The sequence below is a fragment of the Peromyscus leucopus genome, chromosome 1, assembly GCF_004664715.2.
Source record: "Peromyscus leucopus breed LL Stock chromosome 1, UCI_PerLeu_2.1, whole genome shotgun sequence".
NCBI lineage: Eukaryota > Metazoa > Chordata > Mammalia > Rodentia > Cricetidae > Peromyscus > Peromyscus leucopus.
Window position 1 is genome coordinate 191,647,618 of NC_051063.1, and position 26,240 is coordinate 191,673,857.

A 26,240-nucleotide genomic window follows, 5' to 3' on the forward strand; every position below is an offset into this window, starting at 1 on the left:
AGTTCATTTAACAATGTAATGTAATTTGCTAGTCCTTGAAAAATATTATTACCAACTAATTAGGATATAAAGAAATGAAAGTAGTCATTACAATCGAACTTGTAGTCATATTAGGCATGTTTTCAAGGTCAAGCAGAAATTATTTTAGAGAGATCTGAAGAATATGGCATTTAAGATGTTTTAACAACATAGATTTTTTTTTTTATGACTATGAGACATGTCTGCTCCTGGCAGCACTAATCTACTTCAGAGAAGATGATTGACATTGAAGAAACTCCACATGGAGTTTGCTTTTTTGTGTGGCAAAAGTTAGCCACAGGGAAAGAAAATACCCTTGCCGTGTCTGCTGACCGTATGCTGTCCAAAATGGACAAGCAGAACACAAAAGAAAAGACTGGTGATCCTTGCTAAGACAAAGTAGGAAAGCTCTTTAGGAAATTCTGCTTCACAGATGATTCTGTCCGATATGCTAAGCCTGTAGGCCAAAGATGGATGCCCCAACATTGCAGAGAAACTTCAGGTGACTGTCCAGGCAGCCACCTGTTTCTGTCGTTCCTCACATTTTTTGGAAGTTGCTTGTTTGTACTTCCTATTTAACTAGAAATATTTCCTTCTGGGGATCTCTGAGGGAGCTGCAGATTAGATAATTATAGTTTTCCTTCTTAACAAATTCAGAAAAGAAAGCACTAAGAGGTGTAAATTGTGTAAGTCTGAAAGTCATCAAAAGATAGTTTTGGTAATGCAAATTAGGATAGAAGATAAATTAGATACAATCCTTTAGATTTACCAAAATCAGACAGATGATGGAATATTTCTTTGAATTTGTCAAATGCAAGTGGACTAGATATTGTTGATGTATTTATTGCTCATATATATTGTATATGGTTATTTTAATTATTGTATAGAGTTTTTCTTATATTAGTTACAACATTTTATTTTTTATTTTAGACAAAACGGGGAAATATGGTGATATTTTGTATGTGCACCCTAATAAATCTTATCTGAGGATCAGAGGAAAAAGCCAGCCACTATATTAAACATAGAGGTCAGGCAATGATAGCACCTGCCTTTAATCCTATCTCTCATGGGCTGTGAGTTCAAGGACACACTGGGAACAGAGCCAGGTGTGATAGCACACACCTTAATTCCAACTCTAATTAACCATAAAGGTCTGGAGGTCTATAAAGACAGGAAGTGACAGAGCTGAGCAGGAAGAGGAAGTGATGTAGCTGGGCAGAGAGGAAATGAGATGGCAGAGCAGAAAGGCATATAGACGTGGGTATACAGGAAGTAGGTCTCTTTGGAAGCTGAGGAGTCAGTAAGGTGAGGCTGTCTGTGGCTTGTCTCATTCATCTGATTCCCTAAATTTTTCACCCCAATTTCTGGGTCTATGTTTTTTATTAATAAGGCCATTTAGCAATTTGTCTTACAATGTTCTGTTTTATCTAAAAGTACTTAAACATCATTCCCAGAACACAAACTCAGCAAAATGATAAGATCATCATCTAGTGGTAAAAGCTGCACAGCACAAGATGAATTCAAGCCTTGCCTGTCTGTAGTGTTTAGGCCAGCAATTTACAGAGACCCCTACTGCCTTTTGAAATCCAGAGTTTCTGAAATGTTTTTCCTGCCCAAAGTTGATGTTGCTACTCATGGAAACCCAGCTATTTGGTGTGAATAGTGGGGAACTTTGAGGGCGGGATAAAGATGGCTCTAAGAGTCACTTCATTTGCATCATGAAGGAAATGATTATCCAGCTTCCCAGGAATGCTCTCCATGGTGACGGTTATTGCATCAGCTATTAGAATGTTCTATATCAATGTAGAAGATGCGGCTGGAATTTCACTTTCACATTTTACTAGTGCTACTTGCATGGAGCTTCTGATTTTTTTTTTTTTTTTTAATCATCGTATTTAACTGAGTGATGCACATCCTCGTGCCTTGTCTACAAGCCCTGATCTTCTGTCTCTTCCGGTGGTGAGTCTTTGCATTGATTTACTATTATGGTTATTGTGTTTTTCACTTCCTGTTTCGCTTCTGTTGAGTTTTCCTTGGTGTTGCTAACGCCTTACTTAATTCACTTTTCATAGTCTGAATTGTCCTCATTCTTCAAGGACAAGCCATTTGCTTGTGTTTTCTTGTCACTCAATCACTTTGTTCCTGTCCTCTTTGATGTCAGGGTCTTCTTTATGTACTTTGACCTCATTGAAAATACTTCTGTGGGTGTGTGTGTGTGTGTGTGTGTGTGTGTGTGTGTGTGTGTGTGCTCTGTTTCTCATATTTTATCTACTTTGGTCTCCTTAAGGGGACACAGCTATGGAAATGGTGATTTGGAGCAGCAACGTTTCATCTTAGTGTTTGGGGTGTGGAAGCTAGCATTAGGATTTCGCGTGATTGTTGGTTTTTCTATCTGAGTATATAGGCCAGGACACTGGAATGCCAAAATGAAGCCTTAGACTGAATAATTTCTACCCGAAGTGGTCAAAACGCGGGTGCAGCGTCCTCCTAGATCCAGTTCTGGTCTAGGCCGGCAGGCAGCGAGCATGTGGGGAGGCTGTGCAGAGCGGGTGCAGGGCAGCCTGACAGCTGGAGCTGTGGGGAAAACATCCTGAGATTCAGTGGGACCTTGTGGGACCAGGCCACTCACCGGGAAACAGGAGGTTGATGGCCATTGGTGAAGTGCGTGAGTGGGAGGGGTTAGAAGATTGACGTAACGGAAGCCAGCAAGGAGCTTTTCTGAGGCCCGGTGAGTTGGGCAGGAGGAGCAAAAGCTAGAAGTGTTTAAGTGCCCATTCCTTGTCGTAGCACCGGGTCCTGCCCGGTGGGGATTCTCGTGGTGCAGACCTGGGAGCGGAGGACACGGCTGGGAGTCGCGGGGACGGAAACCTCCCCGGAGCCGCAGTCGCCGCGCGGGGCGGCCTGGGAAAGTCACCAGTCAGCAGCGCAGTGGCGGGAACCGCAGCCCGGCGGCCCTGGAACCTCCCAGGTCAGAGGAGCTGCGGGGCTGGGACACGGGAGGGAGGGACCGGGGGTGCGAGCAGTTTCTCTGATGTTCTTAAGGAAGCCGGCTCTGAAATTCTGCTATGGATGTCTTCGGTAAATTTTAGATCATATGAACTGGACTAATTCTGGTTCTTTTTCATTGATTTTCTGGTTGCCAAAATATTCTCATTCTCTCTCTCTCTCTCTCTCTCTCTCTCTCTCTCTCTCTCTCTCTCTCTCTCTCTTTCTCTCTCTCTCTGTCTCTCTCTCTCTCTCTCTCTCTCTCTCTCTCTCTGTCTCTCTCTCTCATTCATTCTTTAGTTCTTTGGTTCTTGCTTTGCTCTCTCTGGCCACGAACTTACCTTGTAGACCAGGCTGGATTGGATTCCACTCACCTCTGTTTCCCAAGCTCTAGGATTAAAGGTGTGCACCAACAGGATGGTTCAAACTGTTGTGTTTTATTTTATTTGTGGTCTGTTAACAGCCAGTGGTGTGACTGTGGACTTCTTCCTGGAGCCTGCTCAGAGGGCTTTGTACAGAGACTGGATGTTACAGAATTAGAGCAGTCTGGTTTCTGTGGGTGAGAATAGTTTGCCTGCAGTCTCCCTTGCTCCTCTTCTGGGTTTCTTGGCAGATTACTCTGCAAATGTATGAACTTTATGTGAATGAGTCTCACATCTCACAGAGTAAAGTGAAATCCTCAGAGGAACAAAGAAAATCTACATGAAATGTGGCCCTTTGGGAGATGTAAAGCGTCTATCAATTTTGGTTCATGATTAATTCAGAACCTCACTAGTGTATAATATTCTCATTCCAATCATTTAGTTCCATTTCTACCCTGGGATTTGACTGGGGTGTGATCAGAATTTGGATTCAAATGATGCTAACTTAAAATGCTATCTAAATATTTTCAGTATTCTGACACTGCATGACAATTGGGGAATCACTTGTATAATCCTGTGTTTTGTTTTCTCTTTACTGTGCACAGTACTGTGTTAGAAATCCAGGTGCTTTCTGAAGAAATTTTTCCTCATGTGCAGGTCTCACTGATCAGCAAAACCTACTCACCTGTTGAGCAGAAGAAAAGTGCCCTAGAAGATGGAGAGTGAGGAGACAGGAGCTAAAGGTGCAGGTATGGTGGAGACATTGGTGAAGGAGTGGAAAGGGGATCAAGTGAATGTGTAAGTGGGACATGAAATCAGTTTTGCCACATTTTATTTCACTAGAAATAATTCTGGAGACTTCCACTGAGAAAAGTCTCCTTAGGATTATCCTATTGTAGGTATGATAAGACTTTCTAAGAAAGAATTAATATGAGGAGGCAAATAAAATTTTATTTGATTATGCATGTGAGTGATGCTGTCATTATTCATTCACATCACTAATCATGTCATCATACCAATATTAATTGGTATTTTATTTCTATGATTTTATATAAAATGATCAAAATGTGACATCTACATTTGTTTATTTTTTTTTCAGAATCTGGAAGCTTTTGATATTCTAGCACATTCTCCACCTTTTAGTGTTAATTTTCTATTCCTGAAAATAAAGCCAACAGTTTTGATAAGAAATCAGGAGGTATATTTACAGACTATTAAACTCTGTCTGCACTGTCTTTCCATGAATATCTCTTATTGTTTGTTGTCATAATAATTCTAAGTGGTTTCCATTGCTGTAGTTGTAACACACTGTGAGATCACCTCGAGGTTTGAACCTCTTAGATTTTTCAACTCTTTGCTGTTCCTTGGTACTTTCAGGATTACTTTCTGTAAAATAAGCAAATAGAATTATAATGGGAATTGCTTGGAGTCTTAGAGAAGACCAACCTCCTTCTAGGTTGTCTTCTTATGTTTGAAAAGAACATGAGGCAATGTGACAGTTTCCACATGTTTTATGTATTCTTCTATTTTCTGTCTGCTATGGCTGTCTGCATTCCGGGTTTTGTGACATGCACCCATGTGGATCAAAGAACTTTCTGTCTAATGGATCATTTTATCATTTGCCCGCACTCATTATTTTTGTATTTTTTAAACAGACTTAATTCACTTTATTTCTCTTGTATAAAAACTCTCATGTAGCCGGGCGGTGGTGGCGCACGCCTTTAATCCCAGCACTCGGGAGGCAGAGGCAGGTGGATCTCTGTGAGTTCGAGGCCAGCCTGGTATACCAAGTGAGTTCCAGGAAAGGCGCAAAGCTACACAGAGAAACCCTGTCTCGAAAAACAAAAAAAAAAAAAAAAAAAAACTCTCATGTGTTGTTACAGCTGGAATCTGGTTCCTCTGAATCTCTAACACTCTGGTGTGGCTTTTCACAAGATGGTGAAGTGAATTCCAGATAAGGAGACTTAGTAAACAGTCTCTTTCCAGAGGTTGGGGGTCAGGTAGATGTAGGTCTTAGAGATGGTGTCAGGTGACTTGGCAAGTAGTCTGTGGTCATGACATTCACGTGTTTCCATTGCTGTATTGTAGTATGCATGAGATCACCTCTAGGCTAATCCTCTTAGTATTTTCTGGCTCTTTGCTGGTCCTTGGTATTTTTAGCATTCCTTTCTGTAAAACATGCAATAGGATTGTGATAGGAATTGCATGGAGTCTTAAAGAAGACAGACTCTTTCTAGATTGTCTTCTTATGTTTGCAAAGAACATGAAGCAATATGATAGTTTTCACATGTTTTATGTATTTTTCCGTTTTCTGTCTGCTGTAGATGTCTGCATTCTGGGTTTTGTGACATGCACCCATGTTGATCACAACTTTTTATCTAATGGATTAATTTATCATTTGTTAATAGTGCTTACTCTGTGTGTGTGTGTGTGTGTGTGTGTGTGTGTGTGTGTGTGTGTGTGTATTAACAGACTTAATTCACTTTTCTTATATTAAAATCCTTATGTGGTGGTACAACTGGAGCCTGGTTCTTCTGAACAGAAACTTTGCTCTGGGTTTTCATAAGATGGTCAGTGAATTCTTGATAAGGAGATTTGATGAAAACAGTCTCTTTCCAATGGTAAGGGTCAGGTAGATGTAGGTCTTGGAGATGTGTGAAGGGTGACCTTGGCAAAGTTGCCCAGGGTGCAGTGCAACACCTGGCTGATGTGTAGCATTTATCAATACTGGCCATCATCAGTAGCTTCCTGGGCCCAGGAGCAGAGACAGTTCTTGTGCCTCTGGGGGCAGGGATGAGAAGCACCAACACAGAGCCACAGCTGCCTGTCACTTTTTTATGGAACAGTGTGGGGCTTGCCAATCTTGTTCCCCCAGTAGCCTTGCCATACAGGGACAATGGAAAGCTTGACCAAGATGATGTCCCCTCAGATGGCATTGGCAACCTCCATGGAGCACTTAACACCAGGATCCACATGACTACTGTAGCCCCCAATAATGACAAAAGCCTTGAACCTGGTCCTCTACCTAGCCTGAATGTGCTTCTGCACTGGCATGACCTTTAGAACCTTATCATTTAGAGATGTCTCCAGGAAAAAGTCAATAATCTCAGATTCTTTAATGGGCAGGGAGAACAGGTAGATCTCCTCCAGGGACTTGATCTTCATGTCCTTAACCAGGCAGCCAGGGTTGGTGACAGATATCCACTCCTTGTCTTCAGCTTTTGCCTTGATTTTCTGTCACTGTTTTACTTATGATCATCAGTCTTCTTTACTGCTGTCCATATTTATCACATTAAAAAAAATTTCCTTCTACCTCAGTTTCTTGTATATGAAATAAACCTTTGGTAGCAAATATATGTTTTAAATTTCAACTGACCTTTTTCCTTTTGAATGGTGTAGTCTTTTTATATCATTTGCTTAAATATTTTATACATTTACATTTCAAGAAATTACTGAAATAAATGCATTTGTTATTTAGTTACTCCAAAGTGTGGACATTGACTAGAGATTTGGAATCTCTGTATATTAAATTTACATTACCTTATGACCTACAATATAGAACTTTTTAATATGTCCAATAAATTGGGAATTTCAACTGCTGTTGAGCATGTTGTGTTTGATCCATTTGTTTATTTACCAATGATATTAGCATTTGCTTCCTTTGTAATTTTGGACAGGTTGTGGGTTTTCATCCATTGTTCTATAAATAGCTAGCTAACAAATGTATCTGCTTTGTAAGCTGTCCCTTCATTCTTTAATTATTACCCTTTCCCTGGATGTTTTTAACTTTACACAGTACTATTTGTGGGTTCCTGCTGTTGTATCAAGTGTTGCCCCTTTGTGTTGCTCTGTAGGATTCACTGTTTCAGATCATACACAGAAGTCTATGATTCATTATATGGTAGGAGAGACTTGAACCCAGGTTCATGTTTTTATATGTGGATAAATAGTTTTCCCAATGTCACTGTTTGAAGAGGCTGTCTAATCTGAAACTCATGTTTGTGTTATTTTAGTGGCAGGATCATTGCTATTGGGCAAGTTGTGGATCTGCTGGTCTGTTTCATTGGACCGTTTGTCTTCTCTGCTCCCATGATGCTGTTGGTTGTGTGGCTCTGCAGTGTCTTCTGGAATCACACTGGGAAAGCTCCAGCATTGTAACACTATTCTGGGGCTGCTCTGTACCCAGGGAATTTGTCCATCAGTACAAATTTTAGGTTTCTCTTTACTATTTCTCTGAAGTATGTTGTGAGAAGTTTAAATGTCATGAAGTTTGAACTGATCATAGAAATCACTTTCAGAAATACTGAAAATTTCAATATTATTTATATCTGTGTAAATCATCTTCCCATGTTAGCATCTTCTTCAGTTCTTCAGCAAATCAAGATTTTCAGATAGGGACCTTTCTTCTGTTTAGTAAGTTCATTCAAGGAATTTTATTTTGTTTTGTTTTTATTTGTTTGTTTTTTGTCTCCCTCTTTACTAATTATTATTTACTATTCATTTTTATTTAGATTCATATATTTTATGTATACAAGTATTTTGCTTGCATGTATGACTGTATGTCATATGCATCCTGGAATTGTAGTTATGGACAGATAGAAGCCACTGTGCAGAGTCTGGGAATGGAACCTGGGTCTCTATAAGAACAACAGGCTCTCATAACCATTGAGCCATCTCTCTAGCCCCCTGTTAAGTTTAATTATGTGAGTAGCAGTAATAGAAAATATTATAATGTTTTTAATCTAAATGATCCAAAATCTTGACTTTCCATATGTATTTATTATTTCTTAATAACTTTTTCTTCCATTGTTGTTATATGTTTCTGTGTATGCTAAACATAAAAATACAACCTACTCAGTCTGTATGTTTTTAAGGTTGAACATTTGATATTGGATAGCCATATGGTGCTCAATTCTCTGGGAAAGACTATTTCTCCAGCTCTCAGAATTCCTTAGTGTTTGACTAGATTTGAGACCTAATGAGCCTTCTCCCTTCCATGTTAGCATGTCTCTTGGTGTTGTCCTTGTTCAGCTCATGTTTAGTCAGCCATGTTTGTATGATTTCATGCATGTAGCTTCTCTGATATTTCTAGGAGACACAATGTCACAGCAAACATCCTGTTCTTCTGGCTCTTAAAATGTTCCCGCCCTCTCTTTCTCAGTGTCCCCTGAGCCTTAGGTGAAGGAGTTGTACTGGTCATGTGTCAGTGGAGACTGAGCCTTACAACTCTGCATTTTGACTGATTGTGCTTTTTGATGTGTTGCATCAGGAACTTTCTTTGGTGAGGGGTGAGGACTACATTTATCTGTGAAAATAAGGAAAATATTTAGAAAGACGTTACAGATTGTGCTGATTTAGTAAAGTAGTAGTTGTAAGTTCTCCTCCAAGATCCTTGACTTCACTAGCTGTGGAGAAACTGGCTAGGTACCAGGCATGATTTTCCTCTTGTTGAAAAGATTTTAAGTCCAATTAGAAGCTGTTGGTTACTACCAAGGTCTGTGTGCCACTCTTGCATGATAGAGTTATCATGCAGTGCAGATCATTGTGGTTCGTGGGTGTCATAGCTGAATTAGACTGTTGGCTGGCTCCCTCCTTTGACTTTTGGTACAATGAAAGTTAGTCCCCAGGGAGGAGGCTTTAAGGTCATATCCATCTTGAATCCTCTGGGTTCTGTGTCTGAAGTGCAAGGCTTCTTCAATAATAGAGACTCACCTTCTACCTCTGGGAAGCCACCATAGACAACAGCAATAGCCTATTACGTTTGGGGAGTCTCTTGGACAGCAATGACAAACAACTTCAAAACAGAAGTGCCTTGTGTGAGTGGTTTTGTTAGAAAATGTCTTGTGGGAGCATCACATTCCCATCAGCCCAGATGGGAAATTCTTATTTATACTATGAATGAATATGCATGCACAGACTTATATGTATTATATGCATTTTTTGGTAGATGGACAATACTATTATGCCTTATGATGTTTTCAAAATCTTACTGTTATTTTACCTTCTGTGTTTATACCTGTCCTATCTCAATAATTAAATCCTCCCTCTGGTTTTCCATTTCCCCCTTCAGATCACTTGTTCTCTGTTATTTCTGTCTCTGCTACTACCCCACAACCTACAGTGGTCTGTTTTTTCTTTTCTTGTTACTGCAGTTTCTCCAGGTTGTGTACTCACATCTGAAGATTTGGAGCTAGGAACTTCCTATGAGAGAGATCATGCTATGACTTTATTAGTCTGGATTACTCCATTCAATATGATCTTTACTAGGTCCATCCACTTACCTGCAAAGCTCGTGATTTCAAATTTTCTTTATCCCTGAACAGTATTCTATAGGTCATATGTACCACATTTCTATTACCCATTTGTCAGCTAAAGGACATTCACGTTGTCTCTCTCTTATAGCTATTGTGAATAGAGCAGAATGAAAATAGGTGAGCAAGTATCTACGGAGGAGGGTGTCAAGTCCTTTGAGTTTATGCCAAGGAGTGGTACAGCTGGTCTATGTGCTGGATTTCTTGAACTTTTTAAGGATTCTCCATATTGGTTTCCAGAGTCGCTAAATTTTTTGTTTGTTTGTAGAGTTTTTATTCCCTATGGTTTTGTTTTTTATGTTGTTGCCGGTTGGATTATGTTGGGAGTAATTTTCTTTCTTTTGTCTGAGAATTAGTGATTTGCTGTCTCACCCATGGATGATTACTTCCCATTTTTCCTGTATTTCTTTATTCACATGATATTTATTATTTCCAGTATTCTCATGGATAGTTCCTCTGACTCTCCTGTGTAGGTTTTGCCTCTAATTTATTATCTTCAGTGCTGCTTTAGTGAAATGAACCGTTTTAATTCCTGACTGTCTTAAAATGCACTCATGTCTCCATCAATTTTACGATAGAATTTTTCTTTATGCAGCGGTACTGTTGACGGTAACTTTCTCTTCAAGGTTTAAATGTCTTTCCATGCTCTCCTGGATTGGGGATCATTTTCTGGATACCTGGTCATCTTCTGTTGCTTGTGTCTTTTCATGTGGTTTGACATTGTTCTCTAACAGCTTTCATTACTAATTTTTGCTTTTGCTTTTGACTCTTTAATATGCAAGGTCAGCAAGCCATCTATTCATTGTTCCTGAAAGAGAAACTCAAAGAACAGAAACAGAAAGAAATGGCTGATTCTGCAGTTAATCTGTCCCAGGTCAGTGGTAATGCGCCCCCCCCCCCCCCCCCCCCTTTTTGGTAGAAATGTTATAATTTGAAACATTGGAAGCCTTTAAATTTCTGCTTATGATTTTTTTTAAATTTTATTATGAAAAATATTGCAAACAAACAAGATCACATGCTGAAATTAATCAGACCCAGACTGCACAACTCAATGTACTTACAAAGTTAGAGTAGTCATTGGGAACAGAAGCTCTGGAGGCTCACATTTGATTTTATAGTTTCAATATCTAATATATTTTTATTTATTTATCTACCATCAAAAACCAAAACCTGTGACATAATTAGAGCTAGAGAAGCACTTAGCTTAATATCCTTTTTCATAGCTGGTTTTGATTACATGCATTCAGTCCTATATCAACACTGATATTTAACCTTTCTTATTCTCTTTTCGCCATGTTCTACTGTGCCCACATGTATGTTGTGTCCCACGTACACATAATAATCGCTAGACTCTGCATATGAAGAAAAACATGATTTTTTCTTTCTGATATTGTACAACTTCACTTAATTACTACACATTATGAATCCATCCATTTTCCTGCAAATTTTTATTACACTTTTCCAATGAATAGGAATCCATTTTATATGTATACCATTTTCATTATCCATGCATCTGTGGATAAACAGGTTGATTGCAATTCTTTGTTATTGTGAATACAGCAGCATTAACTGTGGGGTGTAACTATCTCTATAGTGGGGTGTGGAGTTCTCTGAGTATATGCCCAGGAGTGAGAGAGCTGGGACTTATGTTAGTTCTGTCTTTAATTTGTTAATGATCTTCAAACTGATTTCATTTGAAATTGTGTTAATTTGCACCACCCTCCCATCCACACCAACAATGAATAAGGCTTCCTTTTGATGTGACCTAGGAGAAACTGTCTTCTCTAAAAGAAAGGAAATCAACCCAAGGGTTACATTGTTCCTTACCTAGGTTCAATGTATTTAAAGAGGGTGCTCTCACAGGAAAGATACAGTATCTAAAGTCCTTCAGACTGGCTCACACAAGAAGGGGATAGCATACTATCAAACTAGGTCACAGCTGGAACCATGTCTGTTATTTAAAATTTTTAAACAGTTTTGTGGTATAGCTCAAACTACCTGCTTTTCTTTGGCCCTTGTTATCTGCCTCCTTGCTCTTGCTTGCTCAGCAACAAAATTTATATAAAAGACAGATGTTCTCTGCAGATGGAGTGCATTTCTCTCCAGAGCAGAAGTGTCACTTTCCTGAGGCTTTACCATCTGGTGTTCATGTGTTCATTCTCTCATTGGGTTTGGGCTTGGTATTCAGTTCATTGACACTTTCTCTCCTCATCCCCTCTAACACTTTTTGTTAGGTTAGTTGATGACAGTTGTTCTGCCTGGAGTGAAGCAGTACTTCAAAGTAATTTTTGTTCTCATTTCTCTGTTGGCAGTGCAGGGTTCCTGGGGTCATTTGTGTTTCTGTCTTTGAAAAGTGTCTATTCAGTTCGTTTCCCCATTTGTTGATTGGCAGTTTCATTTTCATGTTATTTAATTTCCCTAATTCTTGGTAAATTCTGTATATGCGCCCCTATCCAAAGTGTCGCTGGTACAGATTCTCTCCCATTCTGAGGGATGTCTGTGTGCTCTGCTGACTGTTTCTGTTGGTAAACAAAAACTTTATTTTCATATAGTCCCATTTGTTGATACTTGTGTTAGTTCCTGTGATGTTGGTGTTCTTTCTAATTTATGGGTTTTTGCCCATCTCAATATCCTGATTTGTATTCCCTGTTTTCTAGGTTTCTGTGTGTCTGGTTTTAAATAAGGCTTTTGATCTATTTTTAATGGATTTTTGTACAATGTGAAAGAGTAAGAATCTAATTTCATTCTCCTGATGGATCCAGTTTTGCCAGTACCATTTGTTGAAAAGACCATATTTTTCTAATGTATCTTTTTCTTCCTTTGCCAAATACTAAGATGGATGGATTGGTGGTTTTCTTCTGGGTTCTCTATCCCATTCTGTTATCCTCTTATCTGTGTTTATTCCCATACCAGACTGTCTTTATGACTACAGCTATACAATATAATCCTATAATTCCACATCTCCTGTAGCACTTATTCTGCTCTCCCCAGATTTTTTTTGGGGAGGGGGTCAAATATCCCACATACACAAATGTCCTATAATTTTGAAAATATTTCCACTGTGACACATGACCAAAAAAATTATGTTTCTGGCCAATTGATATGGAGGATGGACTTACATATTGTTGAGCCGGGTATCGTGTGCCGTGTAGCATCAATTTGTCAGATCTGTTCCATTTCCGTGCATATGGAAACACATGAATGAGTTGGAACAACATCTTAGAAATATGTGGAATTAAAAGAGACATATCTAGTGTCTTAATACTAAAGATTTAAACACACTATAGAGTGCTAAACATGACAGTTGCATGTGGCTTGATCTTGCCATGAAATTGTTGTTCTTGTCTACTTGTATTTTGCTTTGGTGTTTAATATCATGATTCTAGTCTACTTGTATTTCGCTTTGGTGTTTAATATCATGACACTAATGATGTGTCCATGTGTCTGTTCATATCTTTGTATCTGTTTGAAACCTTGTATCTGTTTGTCTGAGGAGAATTGCTGTTCACATCACTCACATGGTTAGGATACTCAGTGGTAACTGGCTGAACAGGAGAGATCAGTATTTTTTTTTTTATTTGTCTCCCCCTACCCCCAACATGGTCCCATTGCGCAATCTTTTCTGGATGGGATTCATTGTGTAGCATTATGTTGAATGCATCATGAGTGTCTTGGGGACATTGACAGATTGATGTGCATAAGCATCATATTTGATGCAGAAAGAACAGTCCTCATGCTTGCCTTGCTCTAGTCAGTTCCTGTGAGGGTCATGGCTCGACTCCTGTACCTTGAAGCTGCTGTGTTTTAAAGTGGAGATTTGGTGCATAGGCTCTGACCTGCAGGTTTGCATATGTAACCCTGCCTCATGGCTCAGACAGATGTCACCACATCTTTGTATTTTCAGAAAAATAAAAGAAGAATTGTACTGGCTGGTTTTGTGTATCAACTTGACATAAGCTAGAGTCACCAGAGAGGAAGGAGCCTCAACTGAGGAAGTGCTTCCTTGAGATCCCGCTGTAAGGCATTTTCTCATTTAGTGATCAGTGGGGGAGGGCCCAGCCCATGGTAGGTGGTGCCATCCCTTGGCTGTTGATCCAGAGTTCTATAAGAAGGTGGGCTGAGCATGCCAGGGGAAGTAAACCAATAAGCAGCTCCTGTCCCTGGCCTCTGCATCAGTTCCTGCCTCCAGGATCCTGACCTATTTGAGTTCCTGTCCTGACTTCCTTCAGTGATGAACAGCAATGCTGAAGTGTAAGCCAATTAAACCCTTTTTTCACCAGCTTGCTTTTCCGTCATGGTATTTCGTTGCAGGAACAGGAACCCTAACTAAGAGAAATTGGTACCAGCATAGTGGGGTATTGCTGTGACAGACCTGACCATGTTTTAGGAAGAATTGTAGAACAACTTTGGAACTTTTGGCCAGAAGAAACATTGAGTGTTAAGAGCTCTGTGGAAGCCGGGCGGTGGTGGCGCACGCCTTTAATCCCAGCACTCGGGAGGCAGAGCCAGGCGGATCTCCGTGAGTTCAAGGCCAGCCTGGGCTACCAAGTGAGTTCCAGGAAAGGCACAAAGCTCTACACAGAGAAACCCTGTCTCGAAAAAAAACAAAAACAAACAAAAAAAAAAAAGAGCTCTGTGGATGGTCTTTGTGAGCTTGGAAGATGAGAATGTTAAGAGCAATGCAGAAGATGGAGGCCCGCCTGGCTTGTGAAGTTTCAGAGAGAAGTTTAAAGACCCTATCAGGGTCTTTTGTTATTTTGCATTAAAATCTTGTGGTTCTGGTTAACTGGGGCTGAAGAATCAGCTGTGATTAACAAGATACCATAACTACTAAAGCAAAATTTTGCTTTGCTGGGATACTTGGTGCTGGTTGGCTGGAGCTAAGAAATTAGTGGTGTTTAAGAACCCAGTATCACTGAGGTGATATCTGCTGAGAAGTGTTTCCTGAGCGCATAGAGAAACTGTTTCAGAGGCAGCCAAGGTTGTACCTTGTGCTTGCAGCCAGACTTGGTAACGTGTAAGCATCACCCAGGTGGTACTGGTTTTGAAGGCATGAAGGGGTCATGGAGAGCAGCTGAAGCTTGTCACTGAGAGGCCAGGAAAGGCCACTGGTGAAGGTGCACTCTCAGTGGCAGTTGAAGGCCCAGGAATAAGGGGGTCATACAAAGAAGTTGAAACTTGGCACCATGAAGAGAGCCTATGAGAGGCTTTTGGGGAAAGTGCAGTACAGTGGCAGCAAGGGACTACAGCATTTTGGAGATGCCAGTGTCACTAGAAGACCACTCAGGACAGTAGAACACTGGGGTGGAGCCAGCCAGTACCTAGAAAACCAGCTGTGTGTTGTAGCCAGAGTTTTCCTGCCTTGCCCACAGTCAGGACAAATCTTTGTCACCTGCCAGTCCCACAGCCGCTCAGACCCAACCAAGTAAACACAGAGACTTATATTGCTTACAAACTGTATGGCCGTGGCAGGCTTCTTGTTAACTATTCTTATATCTTAAAGTAACACATTTCTACAAATCTATACCTCGCCACGTGGCTGGTGGCTTATCGGCGTCTTCACAGGCTGCTGGTCATGGCGGCGGCTGCAGTGTCTCTGGTCATTGCGATGGCTGCAGCGTCTCCTTCTGCCTTTCTGTCCTTTTATTTCTCCTCTGTTAGTCCCGCCTATCCTTCCTGCCTAACCACAGCCGATCAGGTTTTATTTATTAACCAATCAGAACAACTTGACATACAGACCATCCCCCAGCACAGCCAAGTGCAGACCATCTCAAACACCTGCACTCAGGCCCATGGTCCTAATCATCCTCTATACGGACCTGCTGGGTAACGCCACAAGGAACCCAAGAAGGGCTCCCACAGGACATACATTAACATCCCACAGCAGTGTGTGCTTCAGAGGACAGTGCCAGAGAAGTGACAAGTCCTTTGGAGGACTCCAGGAGATGGTGGCTGCATCCCAGATAGTGGACAGCTGGAATTTTGTTCTGCTTTGTTTGTGACTGTGCCCTACTTTTTCCCTCTTGAAATAAAGCATTGTACTGGAGCTCACAGCTGAGAGACTTGGATTTTAAAAGACTTTGGGTTTTTAAAGAGATTGACTCTTTTAAAGGAACTGAAATTTTAATGTGTTTGAATTTGTAAAGACTGGGACATTTAAAGTTATTCAAGACCATGGAGAAAAATAAGAAAGGAAAGGTTGTGACTTAACCAGTGATGTGTTTGTGTGTTTAGCTGATAAGGGGTCAGTTGTGCTGGCTGGTTTTGTGTGTCAACTTGACACAAGCTAGAATCATCACGAAGGAGCCTCAGCTGAGGAAGTGCATCTTTGAGATACAGTTGCAAGGCATTTTCTCATTTAGTGATCAGTGGGGGAGGGCCCAGCCCATGGTGGGTGATGCCATCCCTTGGCTGTTGATCCGGATTTCTATAAGAAGGGGCACCGAGCATGTCAGGGGAAGAAAGCCAGTAAGCAGCTCCCCTCCATGGCCTCTGCATCAGCTCCTGCCTCCAGGATCCTTCCCTGTTTGAGTTCCTGTCCTGACTTCCTTCAGTGATGAACAGCAAAGCTGAAGTGTAAGCCAAATAAACCATTTCCTCCCCAGCTTGCTTTTTGGTCATGACGTTTCATCGCAGCAACAGGAACCATAACTAAGACAATCAAACACTACTAATCTAAAATGCTATTAGACAATACAGCATAGGTACTAAAAAGAACACATTGAAAACTACAAAATTCAGACAGAGTTGTGCAAATTTTCTCTTTAGCCATTCTCTGAGTTATATTTGCAAAGCACTGAAAAATGACTATAGTTCTCACAGAATTTAATATATTCATTTACTGACAGGAAATTATATCACATCTGAATGCATCCAGTGTACTACACTTATGTGTACATCCTGAGCTGTAACTTAAACATTATTTGATGTGTTTTTGTACTCCCATCAGTTTTTTATAACTCTTTGCAAGTGAAATCTTCAAAACTTCTGAAATTGTTATTTATCTAAGTCAGGTCTTCATATTTTTTAGAAAATTTTGGTTTATATCAAATATGCCTGATGCTGATTTTTCTGTCTGCTTGGTAGTGGCCCTATATTCTCATAAAATTATCTCCCTATATACTACTTGATTTTATATGTTAAGATTAAAATTCACAGTATAAAATGTTGATATAGTCCTTTTTACTGCAGAAAAAAAAAAAACTCCTTGACTCCCTAATTAATCATAAATTCTGCCTTCCCCATCTACCCCTTTGCTCTTTAATGGTGAGGCTTTGGAGCTAGAGTCTAAACATATGAATTGAGCATGTTAAAATATAATCATGTAAGGCCCAAGAACAGACAGGATGATTCACTGTCAGTATTTTACCATGAACTTCAGGCACAGCATTTAGACCTCACAAAAATTTTCCTTACGAGACATGTCCACTTTGATCCTGTGCAACATAACACAGCATCTATACAAGAAAGATAACTGTGTCTAGACCTTAAGTGTGTGTTGTTTTGTGTATATTGCTTGTCAGAACATTGTGTCATCCTCTTTTTACAGTTTGAAAACCCATTATGGAATGTGACTATATTAGAAATTATGTTTTTGAGTAATTTTCTTCACTCATCTACATCCCTAATTTCCTTAAGTCTCCTTATATACAGGAAAGCACTCTGTCCAGTAGAAAAACAAACCCTACTTTTTTGTTTCAGGGTCTATTGACATTCTGGGATGTAGCTGTGGACTTCTCCCAGGAGGAGTGGGAATGCCTGAACTCTGCTCAGAGAGCTTTGTACATCGATGTGATGTTGGAGAATTATAACAACCTGGTCTCTGTGGGTGAGAACATTTTGCTTGTATAATTCCTAACTCAGGCTTTCTAGGTACTGATTTTATAAGTTATGAACTCTCAGTTAGGGTGTCTTGTAAACAATAGCAGGCTAGTAGCTTGGTATGTTTTTTCTATCTATTCTCCAATTTGTAGGTGTCCTGTACCCTTCATTTAGGGTCTATGACACATTCAGGAACTCATATCTTAAAACTCCATGTCTGTCATTGCTGTTGACATTGTTTCAGTTGTGAGAAAAACTCAAGATGTGCAAACTGAAAATTCTCCCTAATTATGCTGAAGATTCTGACAGGAAGTAGCAATTGGAAGTCATTCCTATATTCCTCTACTTTGTGTTCTCTTCATGTACTGAGCTCAGTTCAGTACTGTGCTATTAGACATCTGTATTCTTCCAAAAATTCTAGCATGTATCATAGGCTCGCTCACAGAACACATGGATTATTGTATTCAAAGTCAGCTATCTGGAACAAAGGAGATTGCCCTGGAATGTGGAGAAGAGAGAGTAGCCACAACCAGGGTGAGTTAGTGAATGAGCAGAACAACAGTGATGGCTTCAAGTGAAAGAGAAAGGAAGAGATGAGAATGCTTTTGCGATATTCAATTCCACTTGAATGGATTCCTGATAATTGAACTTAGTGTAGTGTCCTGGCCCAGGGATGCCCCCTTCCTGCTATCATTGTTTGAAGATGTGACTTATTGCACCTGGATTATGGTGATTTAATACTAGTACAAAATGCAGTTGTATTTGACTATGCTGATAACAGATTGGAATAATTTTACAAAACTCAAGACTAATGTGAGTCCATGAAGTAGGACTATTCTGCAATTGCCTTCCTTGCATGTATGTCAATGGTGGGTAGAAATAAACACTAGTTTCCCATGATAGCCCTGCCCCAAATGGTCTAGAGCAGCAGTGGTTCTCAACCTTGGTAATATTACAACCCTTTAATAGAGTCCCTCATGTTTTGGTGACTCCAATCATAAAATTATTGTTGCAAATTCTTGACTGTAACTTTGCTACTAAGCAATGCCTCAGTTCCTAAGGCCATCAGAAATAATGTATTTTTAGATAGTCATAACCCACAGGTTGAAAACTGCTTATTTAGAGCCTCTGGTGTCTGGCAGAATACTTGCTTTGCATCCCTTACTTTTGAAGAATCAAATGTACTTTTTGGAAAAAAAAATAAACCCTTTGATGCATTTCAAAAAGCCTTTAATCTTTAAGGGAATTGAATATTCTGAACTATAATCGTCATTGCTGTACATTAGTAAGTAAACACTGTGAACCTGGGATTAGATTGAACTCTTCTTCATCAATATTTGACAAAAAAAATGTTTAAAAATAAGAGACATATATTCTAAATATAATCAGTCAGTAACCTCTATCCCCAAGCTAATAACTGATTCCTCAATTATCTGCTTCAACTTCCTTGAAGGCTATCACTCTGTTTTTGTAAGAATCCACAAATTTTAGTGAAAGAAATAAATAGACTCCTGGGAGCTCTATTCTAAATAGTTGCTGATTGACTTAACAGAGAACTTAGGGAGAACAGTCATTTGTCAAATGTTAATCTTAGAACAAGCCCTGTTAATCTGAACTGTACTTATTTTCAGAGAACTATTGCATATGTGATCCTGTCCATCACCATGTGAATAATGAAAAGAAGTCTTGTCAGTGTACTGAGCTTGGCAAAATGCTTCATGACCACTGCAAATATGCACTTTATAGAACAAGTGAAACTATAGAGCACTCTAATAACTACAGATGCAATAATCACAGGGATGCCTCTATTGACTCAACAAACCCAGACAGACATAAAAGCATGCACAATGGAGAAGAACTTTCCAAATCTAAAGACTGTGAGAAATCTTTAAATTTGTGTTCCAACCTTACTCAAGATCAGAGACTGGACACTGCAAAGAAAGAGCACAGGCAGGGAGAATATAATGACGATTTTGACTGTACATTCAGTCATTTGCAACAAAAATTCTACATTGGAGAGAAACCACACCAATGTGGAAACTGTAGGAAATACTTCAGTACTGCTTCAAGCCTCACTGAACATCAGAGAATTCATACTGGAGAGAAGCCTTACAAATGCAAGGAATGTGACAAATGCTTTACTGTGAAGTCAACTCTTACAAAGCATCAGAGAGTTCATACTGGAGAGAAACCGTACATGTGCAACATTTGTGACAAATCCTTTACTCAGTACTCAAGCCTTAAAACACATCAAAGACTCCATACTGGAGAGAAGCCTTACAAATGCAAGGACTGCAACAGATCCTTTACTCACTATTCATCATTTACAAGACATCAGAAAACTCATTCTTTAGAAGAATTGTACAAATGCAAAGAATGTGGTAAATCCTTTCTTGAATTATCACATCTTAAAAGGCATTACAAAATCCATACTGGTGAGAAGCCTTACAAATGTGAGGTATGTGATAAATCCTTTACTATGTCCTCAAATCTTAGAAATCACCAGAAAATTCATACTAGAGAGAAACTTTACAAATGTAGGCAATGTGACAAATCCTTTACCCAGGACTCGTATCTTAGAATACATCAGAGAATTCATACTGGAGAGAGACCTTACAGATGTACAGAATGTGACAAATCATTTACTGAGTGTTCAACTCTTAAACAACATCAGAAAATTCATACTGGAGAGAAACCTTATAAATGTATGGAATGTAACAAATCCTTCACCCGTAACTCACATCTTAGAACACATCAGAAACTTCATACTGGAGAAAGACTTTGCAAATGCAAAGAATGTGACATGTCCTTTATCCAGATTTTGAATCTTAGAAGACATCAGAAAATTCATACTGGTGAGAAAAATATCATTGCAAATAATATGAAAACACAACAATAGAAACAAATATAAGAAACTTGTGAATGCCTTAAATCTTAAAAAATTTCACATGGTTTATATGAAAATAAAATTCTGCAAAGGTGGGAAAAGTTTGTTGTTTTGCTTTTGTGTGTGTGTGTGTGTGTGTGTGTGTGTGTGTGTGTGTGTGTGTGTATGCTTGCACTTTATGTAAGTATTTCTGTGTACTACCTTAATGCCTGGTGCTTGGAGAAGCCAGAAATAGGCATCTGATTTCCCTAAAGGTAGACTGACAAAAAATTGTGAGCTGGTATGTGTAACTGGAAGCTTTTCTATGTCCCATCCTGCCCTACAGCAGCTTATAAAATAATCACTCAGAGGCTTAATATTAATTACAAACTGTTTGGTCTATGGCTCAGGCTTATTGCTAGCTAGCTATTACATCTTAAATTAACCCATTTCTATTCATCTATGTATCACCACATGTCTTGTGTCTTTACCTGTGCTGTAATACATCTTGCTCCCCTAGCAGCTCACAGCATCCCTCCTGACTCTGCCTTTCTTCTCCCTGTATCTTTGCTTGGATTTCCAGCCTGGCTATAACCTGTCTTGCCATAGGCCAAAGCAGATTCTTAACCAGTGGTAGTAACACATATTCACAGCATATAGAAAGACAATCCCACAGCATGTATGTGTGTTTGGAATTGAACCCAGGTCCTCTGGAAGAGTAGTCAGTGCTCTTAACCACTAAGCCATATATCCAGCTCCTTGGAAAAGCTGTAATAATAAAAAAAAAAATTCTTGTGTTCAACATCTAATAATTTATAATAATGTGGGTATAGTGGTTCAAACCTTTAATCCTAGCACTCAGAAGGCAAAGCCAGGAAGATCTCTGAGTCAGAGGCCATCCTGGTCTACATAGTGAGCTCCCGGACAGCCAGGATTACATTGTAGTTGGAACTTTTGTCCAGTCCTGCCCAACCCTGCAGTCCTGAAGCCACTTATAAAATAATCACTCAGAAGCTTATATTAATTATAACTGTTCAGCCATTAGCTCAGGCTTCTTACTGACTAGCTCTTACACTTAAATTAACCCATAATTCTTATCTATGCTTAGCCACATGGCTTGGTATCTTTTCTCAGTTCTACCTTGTCAACTTGCTTACTCTGTATCTGGCTGGTGACTCCTGACTCCGCCCTCCCTCTTCCCAGCATTCTTTTAGTCTGCTCACCCTGCCTATACTTCCTGCCTGGCTACTGGCCAATCAGCATTTTATTAAACCAGCGTACATTATTCCATAGCACTACATAAACACTGTCTAAACAACAAAAAGATCATAATGAGGACAAAATGTAGTAACATAAAAAATGTGATGAAGCCCTTTAATTTTGTTGTACATCACACAATTAATAGTTCTGAGAACCATATAAAGGTATACCATATATAATCCCCATGTGGCTGTTCATTGGAAATTCCAATCCCTGAAATGCATTCAAGTTGATAAATCCTTTCCCCAGTGCTGAAATTTCCCACATAAGAAGAAATTTACCTTGAAAGAAAATGCTCTCATAAAATCTCATCTTTTGTTGACCTTCAGAAACTTCCTACTAGAGTCAAATGTTACTGTTGTGGAATATTTTCCAGAGAAGGCTGCTGGAACATTGGTTTAAACCAATAGGAAGTCTTTATTAGCGGCCAATGACTACACTGGGCATTTGACATCCTAGTGTAGCACCTAGCTTTTCTCAGGGTGAACTTTTAAGCACAAAAACTGTGTTCTTGATTGACATACTTCATTTAACAAGAACAGTTAGCCAGAAGCAGAACTATAGAAGCTAAAAGGCAAGGTTGGTATAATTTTGAGACTTTTGAAGAACTATAAGGACTTTAATGGATTGGGTCTTTGTTTTAGTTTCTGGCAGGTGGTGGTATCTATGTGCTGAGTTTTACAACCTGAATGGCTCTTCCACCATGGAGTCAGTTGTGTTAAGGTCTAGGGGCCTACTAAGTACAGGGTCCTGGTACTAATAGCAAGAAGGTGAGAAACTGTAAAGAGATAGGCTGTGAATGTGATAACATGGGCATTCTTATATACAGCTCACAAAATCCCAAAGGCTAAGGTTGTGGTGCATGTCACTAATCCCAGAACTCTGGAGGCAAAGGTAGACTGAACTCTGAATTTGAGGCCAGCCTGGTCTATGTAGAGAAACCCCGTCTCAATAAACAACAACAAAGAAATCCACAAGGACATACAGAAATTGAAGGGCTAAAGAAAAATGGGGAAATATTCACTCGACTCTGAAACAAAATAGCTGCCTTTTATAGCTATTGGACCCTATTGGAGTGAAAGGAACCTCATGGGACCACCCCCCACCTCAGCCATGATGATATAGTAATTGTCACAGTCTTACACAGTTGCCTGCTCTTAGTACTTTTTGAACAGTTTTGAGTCTCTGCATTACCCACTACCTAATGCAAAGGAGGCTTCTTTCACTAAGGTTAAGAGTAGTACAAATTGATAATTATAGACGAATGTTTAATTGGTAGATTAACAATATGATCATTAACAAAACATCAATATACTCTCCAAGCCATGTTTTTTCTTCTTTCTTTTGTATTTACTCATTAAGAAATTTTTTATTCATTGTACATACCAACTACAGATCCCCTTCTCATCACTCCTCCCGCTCCCCCCAGGCCACCCCCCATCCTCTTCTCTGAAAACATATGGCCTTCCATGAGGAGTCAACAAAGTCTGGTACATTCAATTGAGACAGGTCCAAGCCCCTCCCTCTGCATCAAGGCTGTGCAAGGGGCCCCACCATAGGTAATGGGCTCCAAAAAGACAGTTCATTCACCAGGGATAGATCCTATTCCCACTTCCAGGGGCCCCTTAAATAGACCAAGCTATACAACTGTCTCACTTCTACTGAGGATCTAGTTCCTGTTCCATGGAGGCTCCACAGTTGTTGGTCTAAAGTTCATGCATTCCCACTAGCTTGGTTCAGTTGTATCTGTAAGTTTCCCCATCATGGTCTTGATGAGCTCCCCTCTACAGAGCAAGCCTCAAATTCAGTCAAGGGATTGGTTGGTTATGCCCATAAGCAGTAGTGCAGTGTTGCACCAGTGCACACATCCTGCTTGAAGGTTGGTATTGTCAGATGTAGGGTCCAGAGAGGTTAGACCATTGACATCTTTTCTCTACCAGCAGCCCTCACAGAACCTTGCAGTGTTACAAAAGCTTGCCAGCAGGGAGAGTTCCCTAATAAATTTAAGATTGCTATCTATCATGCAACTAAATTGTTTGGTGTCTTCAGCAACAAAATGGTCAAGGAAGAGCACTGGCAATGACATGCTTTGTTTGAGGCACCTCTGGGCAGATAGCCAGTAATTGATACAGAGAGTTACATTTAATAGCCCTGGTTTCTGGGAGCAGCATTATTTACCTGTGTAGGGTACTGTGGGAGCCCGTTTTTGGGTTCCTCGTGGCTTTACCCAGCAGGTCCGCAGAGAGGATGATTAGGACCACAGGCCTGAGTGCAGGTGTCTGAGATGGTCTGCACTTGGCTGTGCTGGAGGAGGAGGTCTTTTGCTCCACCCCTTGGCGTCTCTATAAAAATCCTGGGGCAGAGACAGTCGGGGCCGTTGGAAAAAGTTCCAGGCCCTCTCAAGGCTATTCTTTATTTTCTGTTTATCTCCGCAATATTCTGCACAATAAATCCTTCTATCTAATATTTCCTGCTGCTCACACTCAAGAAAACTCTGGGGAACTGTGGGGGTGGTGGGTAAATGCCCCACAGGGTACCTCTGTTCAAAGTTTTAAAAACTGAATTTCCTATTAACTTGTAAGACAGTGGAATTTCTTAAGGCTTCATACATCCTTCTTTTTGGTTGACCCACGCACTCTTCCTCCTTTCTTCCTGTTCCATGCCCAGTTAAACATTTAGTATACAGTATCCAAAGTGCATTCTTTTATATCACATGTGTTCTACCAAGTCATATAATGTTACTTGGATGCATGTTTTCAAGGCTGACAATTGGAGAGCTAATTAGCATGCTCTCCACTTAGGAAATGATTTCTCCTGCTCCCAGCATTCCTCAGTTACCTGTAGTTCTCTATGCAGAGTTGAGGCCTTGTAGGCTTTTGCCCATGCAATTTGGTATGTTCATTGTTTGTGTCCTTGCTCAGCTTCCATTTGGGTAGTCCCGTAGGTGACATTTCTATAGATGTAGCTTCTCGCATTATTAGGAGACATAATCTCACAGCAGACTTCTGAATCTATAGTTCTTACAATCTTTCCACCTCCTCTTCAAAATGTTCCTTGTGCCTTAGGTGCAGGAATGTTCTGTAGATGTATCCACTGGGCCTGACCTCCCCAACTCTGCATTTTCATTAGTTGTGGGGGTTTTGTAGTAGTCTCTTGCAAAGAGCAGTTTCCTTAATGAGAAATGATAACTAATTGTGGTCTAGTGTGAGGTCAATACAGGTAAGCACAGTTGCTGTTGGTTACTGATTACAACAGCTATATGGAGTCTAGAGAATGCCATGTCTTAGCCCTTCCTCCTCTTCCCCTTATTTCCTTTCCTCCTCTTCTTCCTCAATGTTCCTAGAGCCATAGATGGAATGATGTAACTGACATTTTCAGGGCTGGGACCACAGACCTCATTTATTTTCTGCATCTGGGACAGCAAGAGTCTCTGCATCCACCTGGGGGTAGGTGGGGGTAGTGTGTGAGGGGATGGGGGCTTATGTTTTATCTCAAAGCACCTTTAGCCTGAATCACAGAAGACTAACTTGTTTCTGACTAACTTGTTAGGAAAATGACAAGACCACCATCTGCTGGTGAAAGCAGTACAGCGTGGGATGAAGTCAGCTCTGGGTAGTTAGCAATGAACTAACCACTGACTTCTGGAGACACCTATTTTCAAAATCCAAGTTCCTGAAATGTCTCCCCCCAAGTCACAATGGCAGTATTTGGTTTTGACTTGTCATGTTCATGTTGTCGATGGGACTCTCAGAAGAATTTAGTCTTTAATCATTTGGTGTTAGTATATATCCCAAGAGTTTGGTAGTTCAGTGGAGGTATTAATCACCACCTATCTTGCATCTAAAGGGTTCAGAACTCACTGTAGGGGTGAGATATGGGGATACAGCATCCTCCTAGATCCAGTGCTGGTCAAAGCTTGCCAGAAAGCATGGGTCCAGACAGCCTGACAGTTGAAAGACAACCTGAGACAGTGTAGATGGGACTGGGCTCAGTGGGTTGGGGACACTGACTTGGAAATAGAAGTTGGGAAGCTGTTGGACATTAGATGATGGTAATGCTGAGTTCTTAGTGTTACACCTTGGAGTGTGGAAAGCATAGTATGCTGTTTGAGGGTGTCAGGTCACAGTATTTTCATAGTTAGAAAAGGTATTATAAGCCAGGTGTTGGTGGCACACTACTTTAATCCCACCACTCCAGAGGTAGAGGCAGGTGTACCTCTGAGTTTGATGCCAGCTTGGTCTACAAAGTGAATTTCAGGACAACCAGAGCTAATGATGGACCAGCCTGACTCCACCTTAAGGATGGAAGCCATTTTGTTACAAGGTCAGAACAAGTTCATTTCTGTTTGCTGCCAAATTCAAGTTGACTGTGCTTTAACCTGTTTCTAGAATTTGACATGCTCCCCACTCTATGGAATTTGACTCACAGCTTGAACATACCCTGATAAGATGTTCTGCCAAATAAATATAAAATGTTCAGCCAAGTTCCTACACAAAAGTTTCTCTGGAAACCCACCAACCCTTGAAAAAAAAACCCGTCCTGCAGTTTTGGGGGATATATAAGCCCAACTTTTTCCTGTATTCAGTGCTATACTTTCAATCCCCACTTTAGGGTGAC

The 26,240-nt window shown here is 40.2% G+C and overlaps 1 protein-coding gene across 3 annotated transcripts; it reads left to right on the top strand.

The window, feature by feature from the left end:
- Window positions 1-1,885: 1,885 nt before the first annotated feature.
- On the top strand, window positions 1,886-20,485 carry LOC119087312 (zinc finger protein 54-like). Of its 3 annotated transcripts, none has more exons than XM_037202252.1 (5): window positions 1,886-1,977; window positions 4,023-4,114; window positions 10,459-10,550; window positions 17,378-17,504; window positions 19,129-20,485. In XM_037202252.1, the coding sequence occupies exons 2-5, from the start codon at window positions 4,081-4,083 to the stop codon at window positions 20,394-20,396; spliced, it is 1,521 nt and encodes a 506-aa protein (XP_037058147.1). In that variant the 5' UTR covers window positions 1,886-1,977; window positions 4,023-4,080; the 3' UTR covers window positions 20,397-20,485. The 3 variants fall into 3 exon arrangements, with proteins under 3 accessions (XP_037058147.1, XP_037058146.1, XP_037058148.1); XM_037202251.1 differs by lacking the exon at window positions 1,886-1,977 and adding an exon at window positions 2,693-2,986; XM_037202253.1 differs by lacking the exons at window positions 1,886-1,977; window positions 10,459-10,550 and having other exon boundaries at window positions 4,026-4,114.
- The last annotated feature ends 5,755 nt before the right edge of the window (window positions 20,486-26,240 follow it).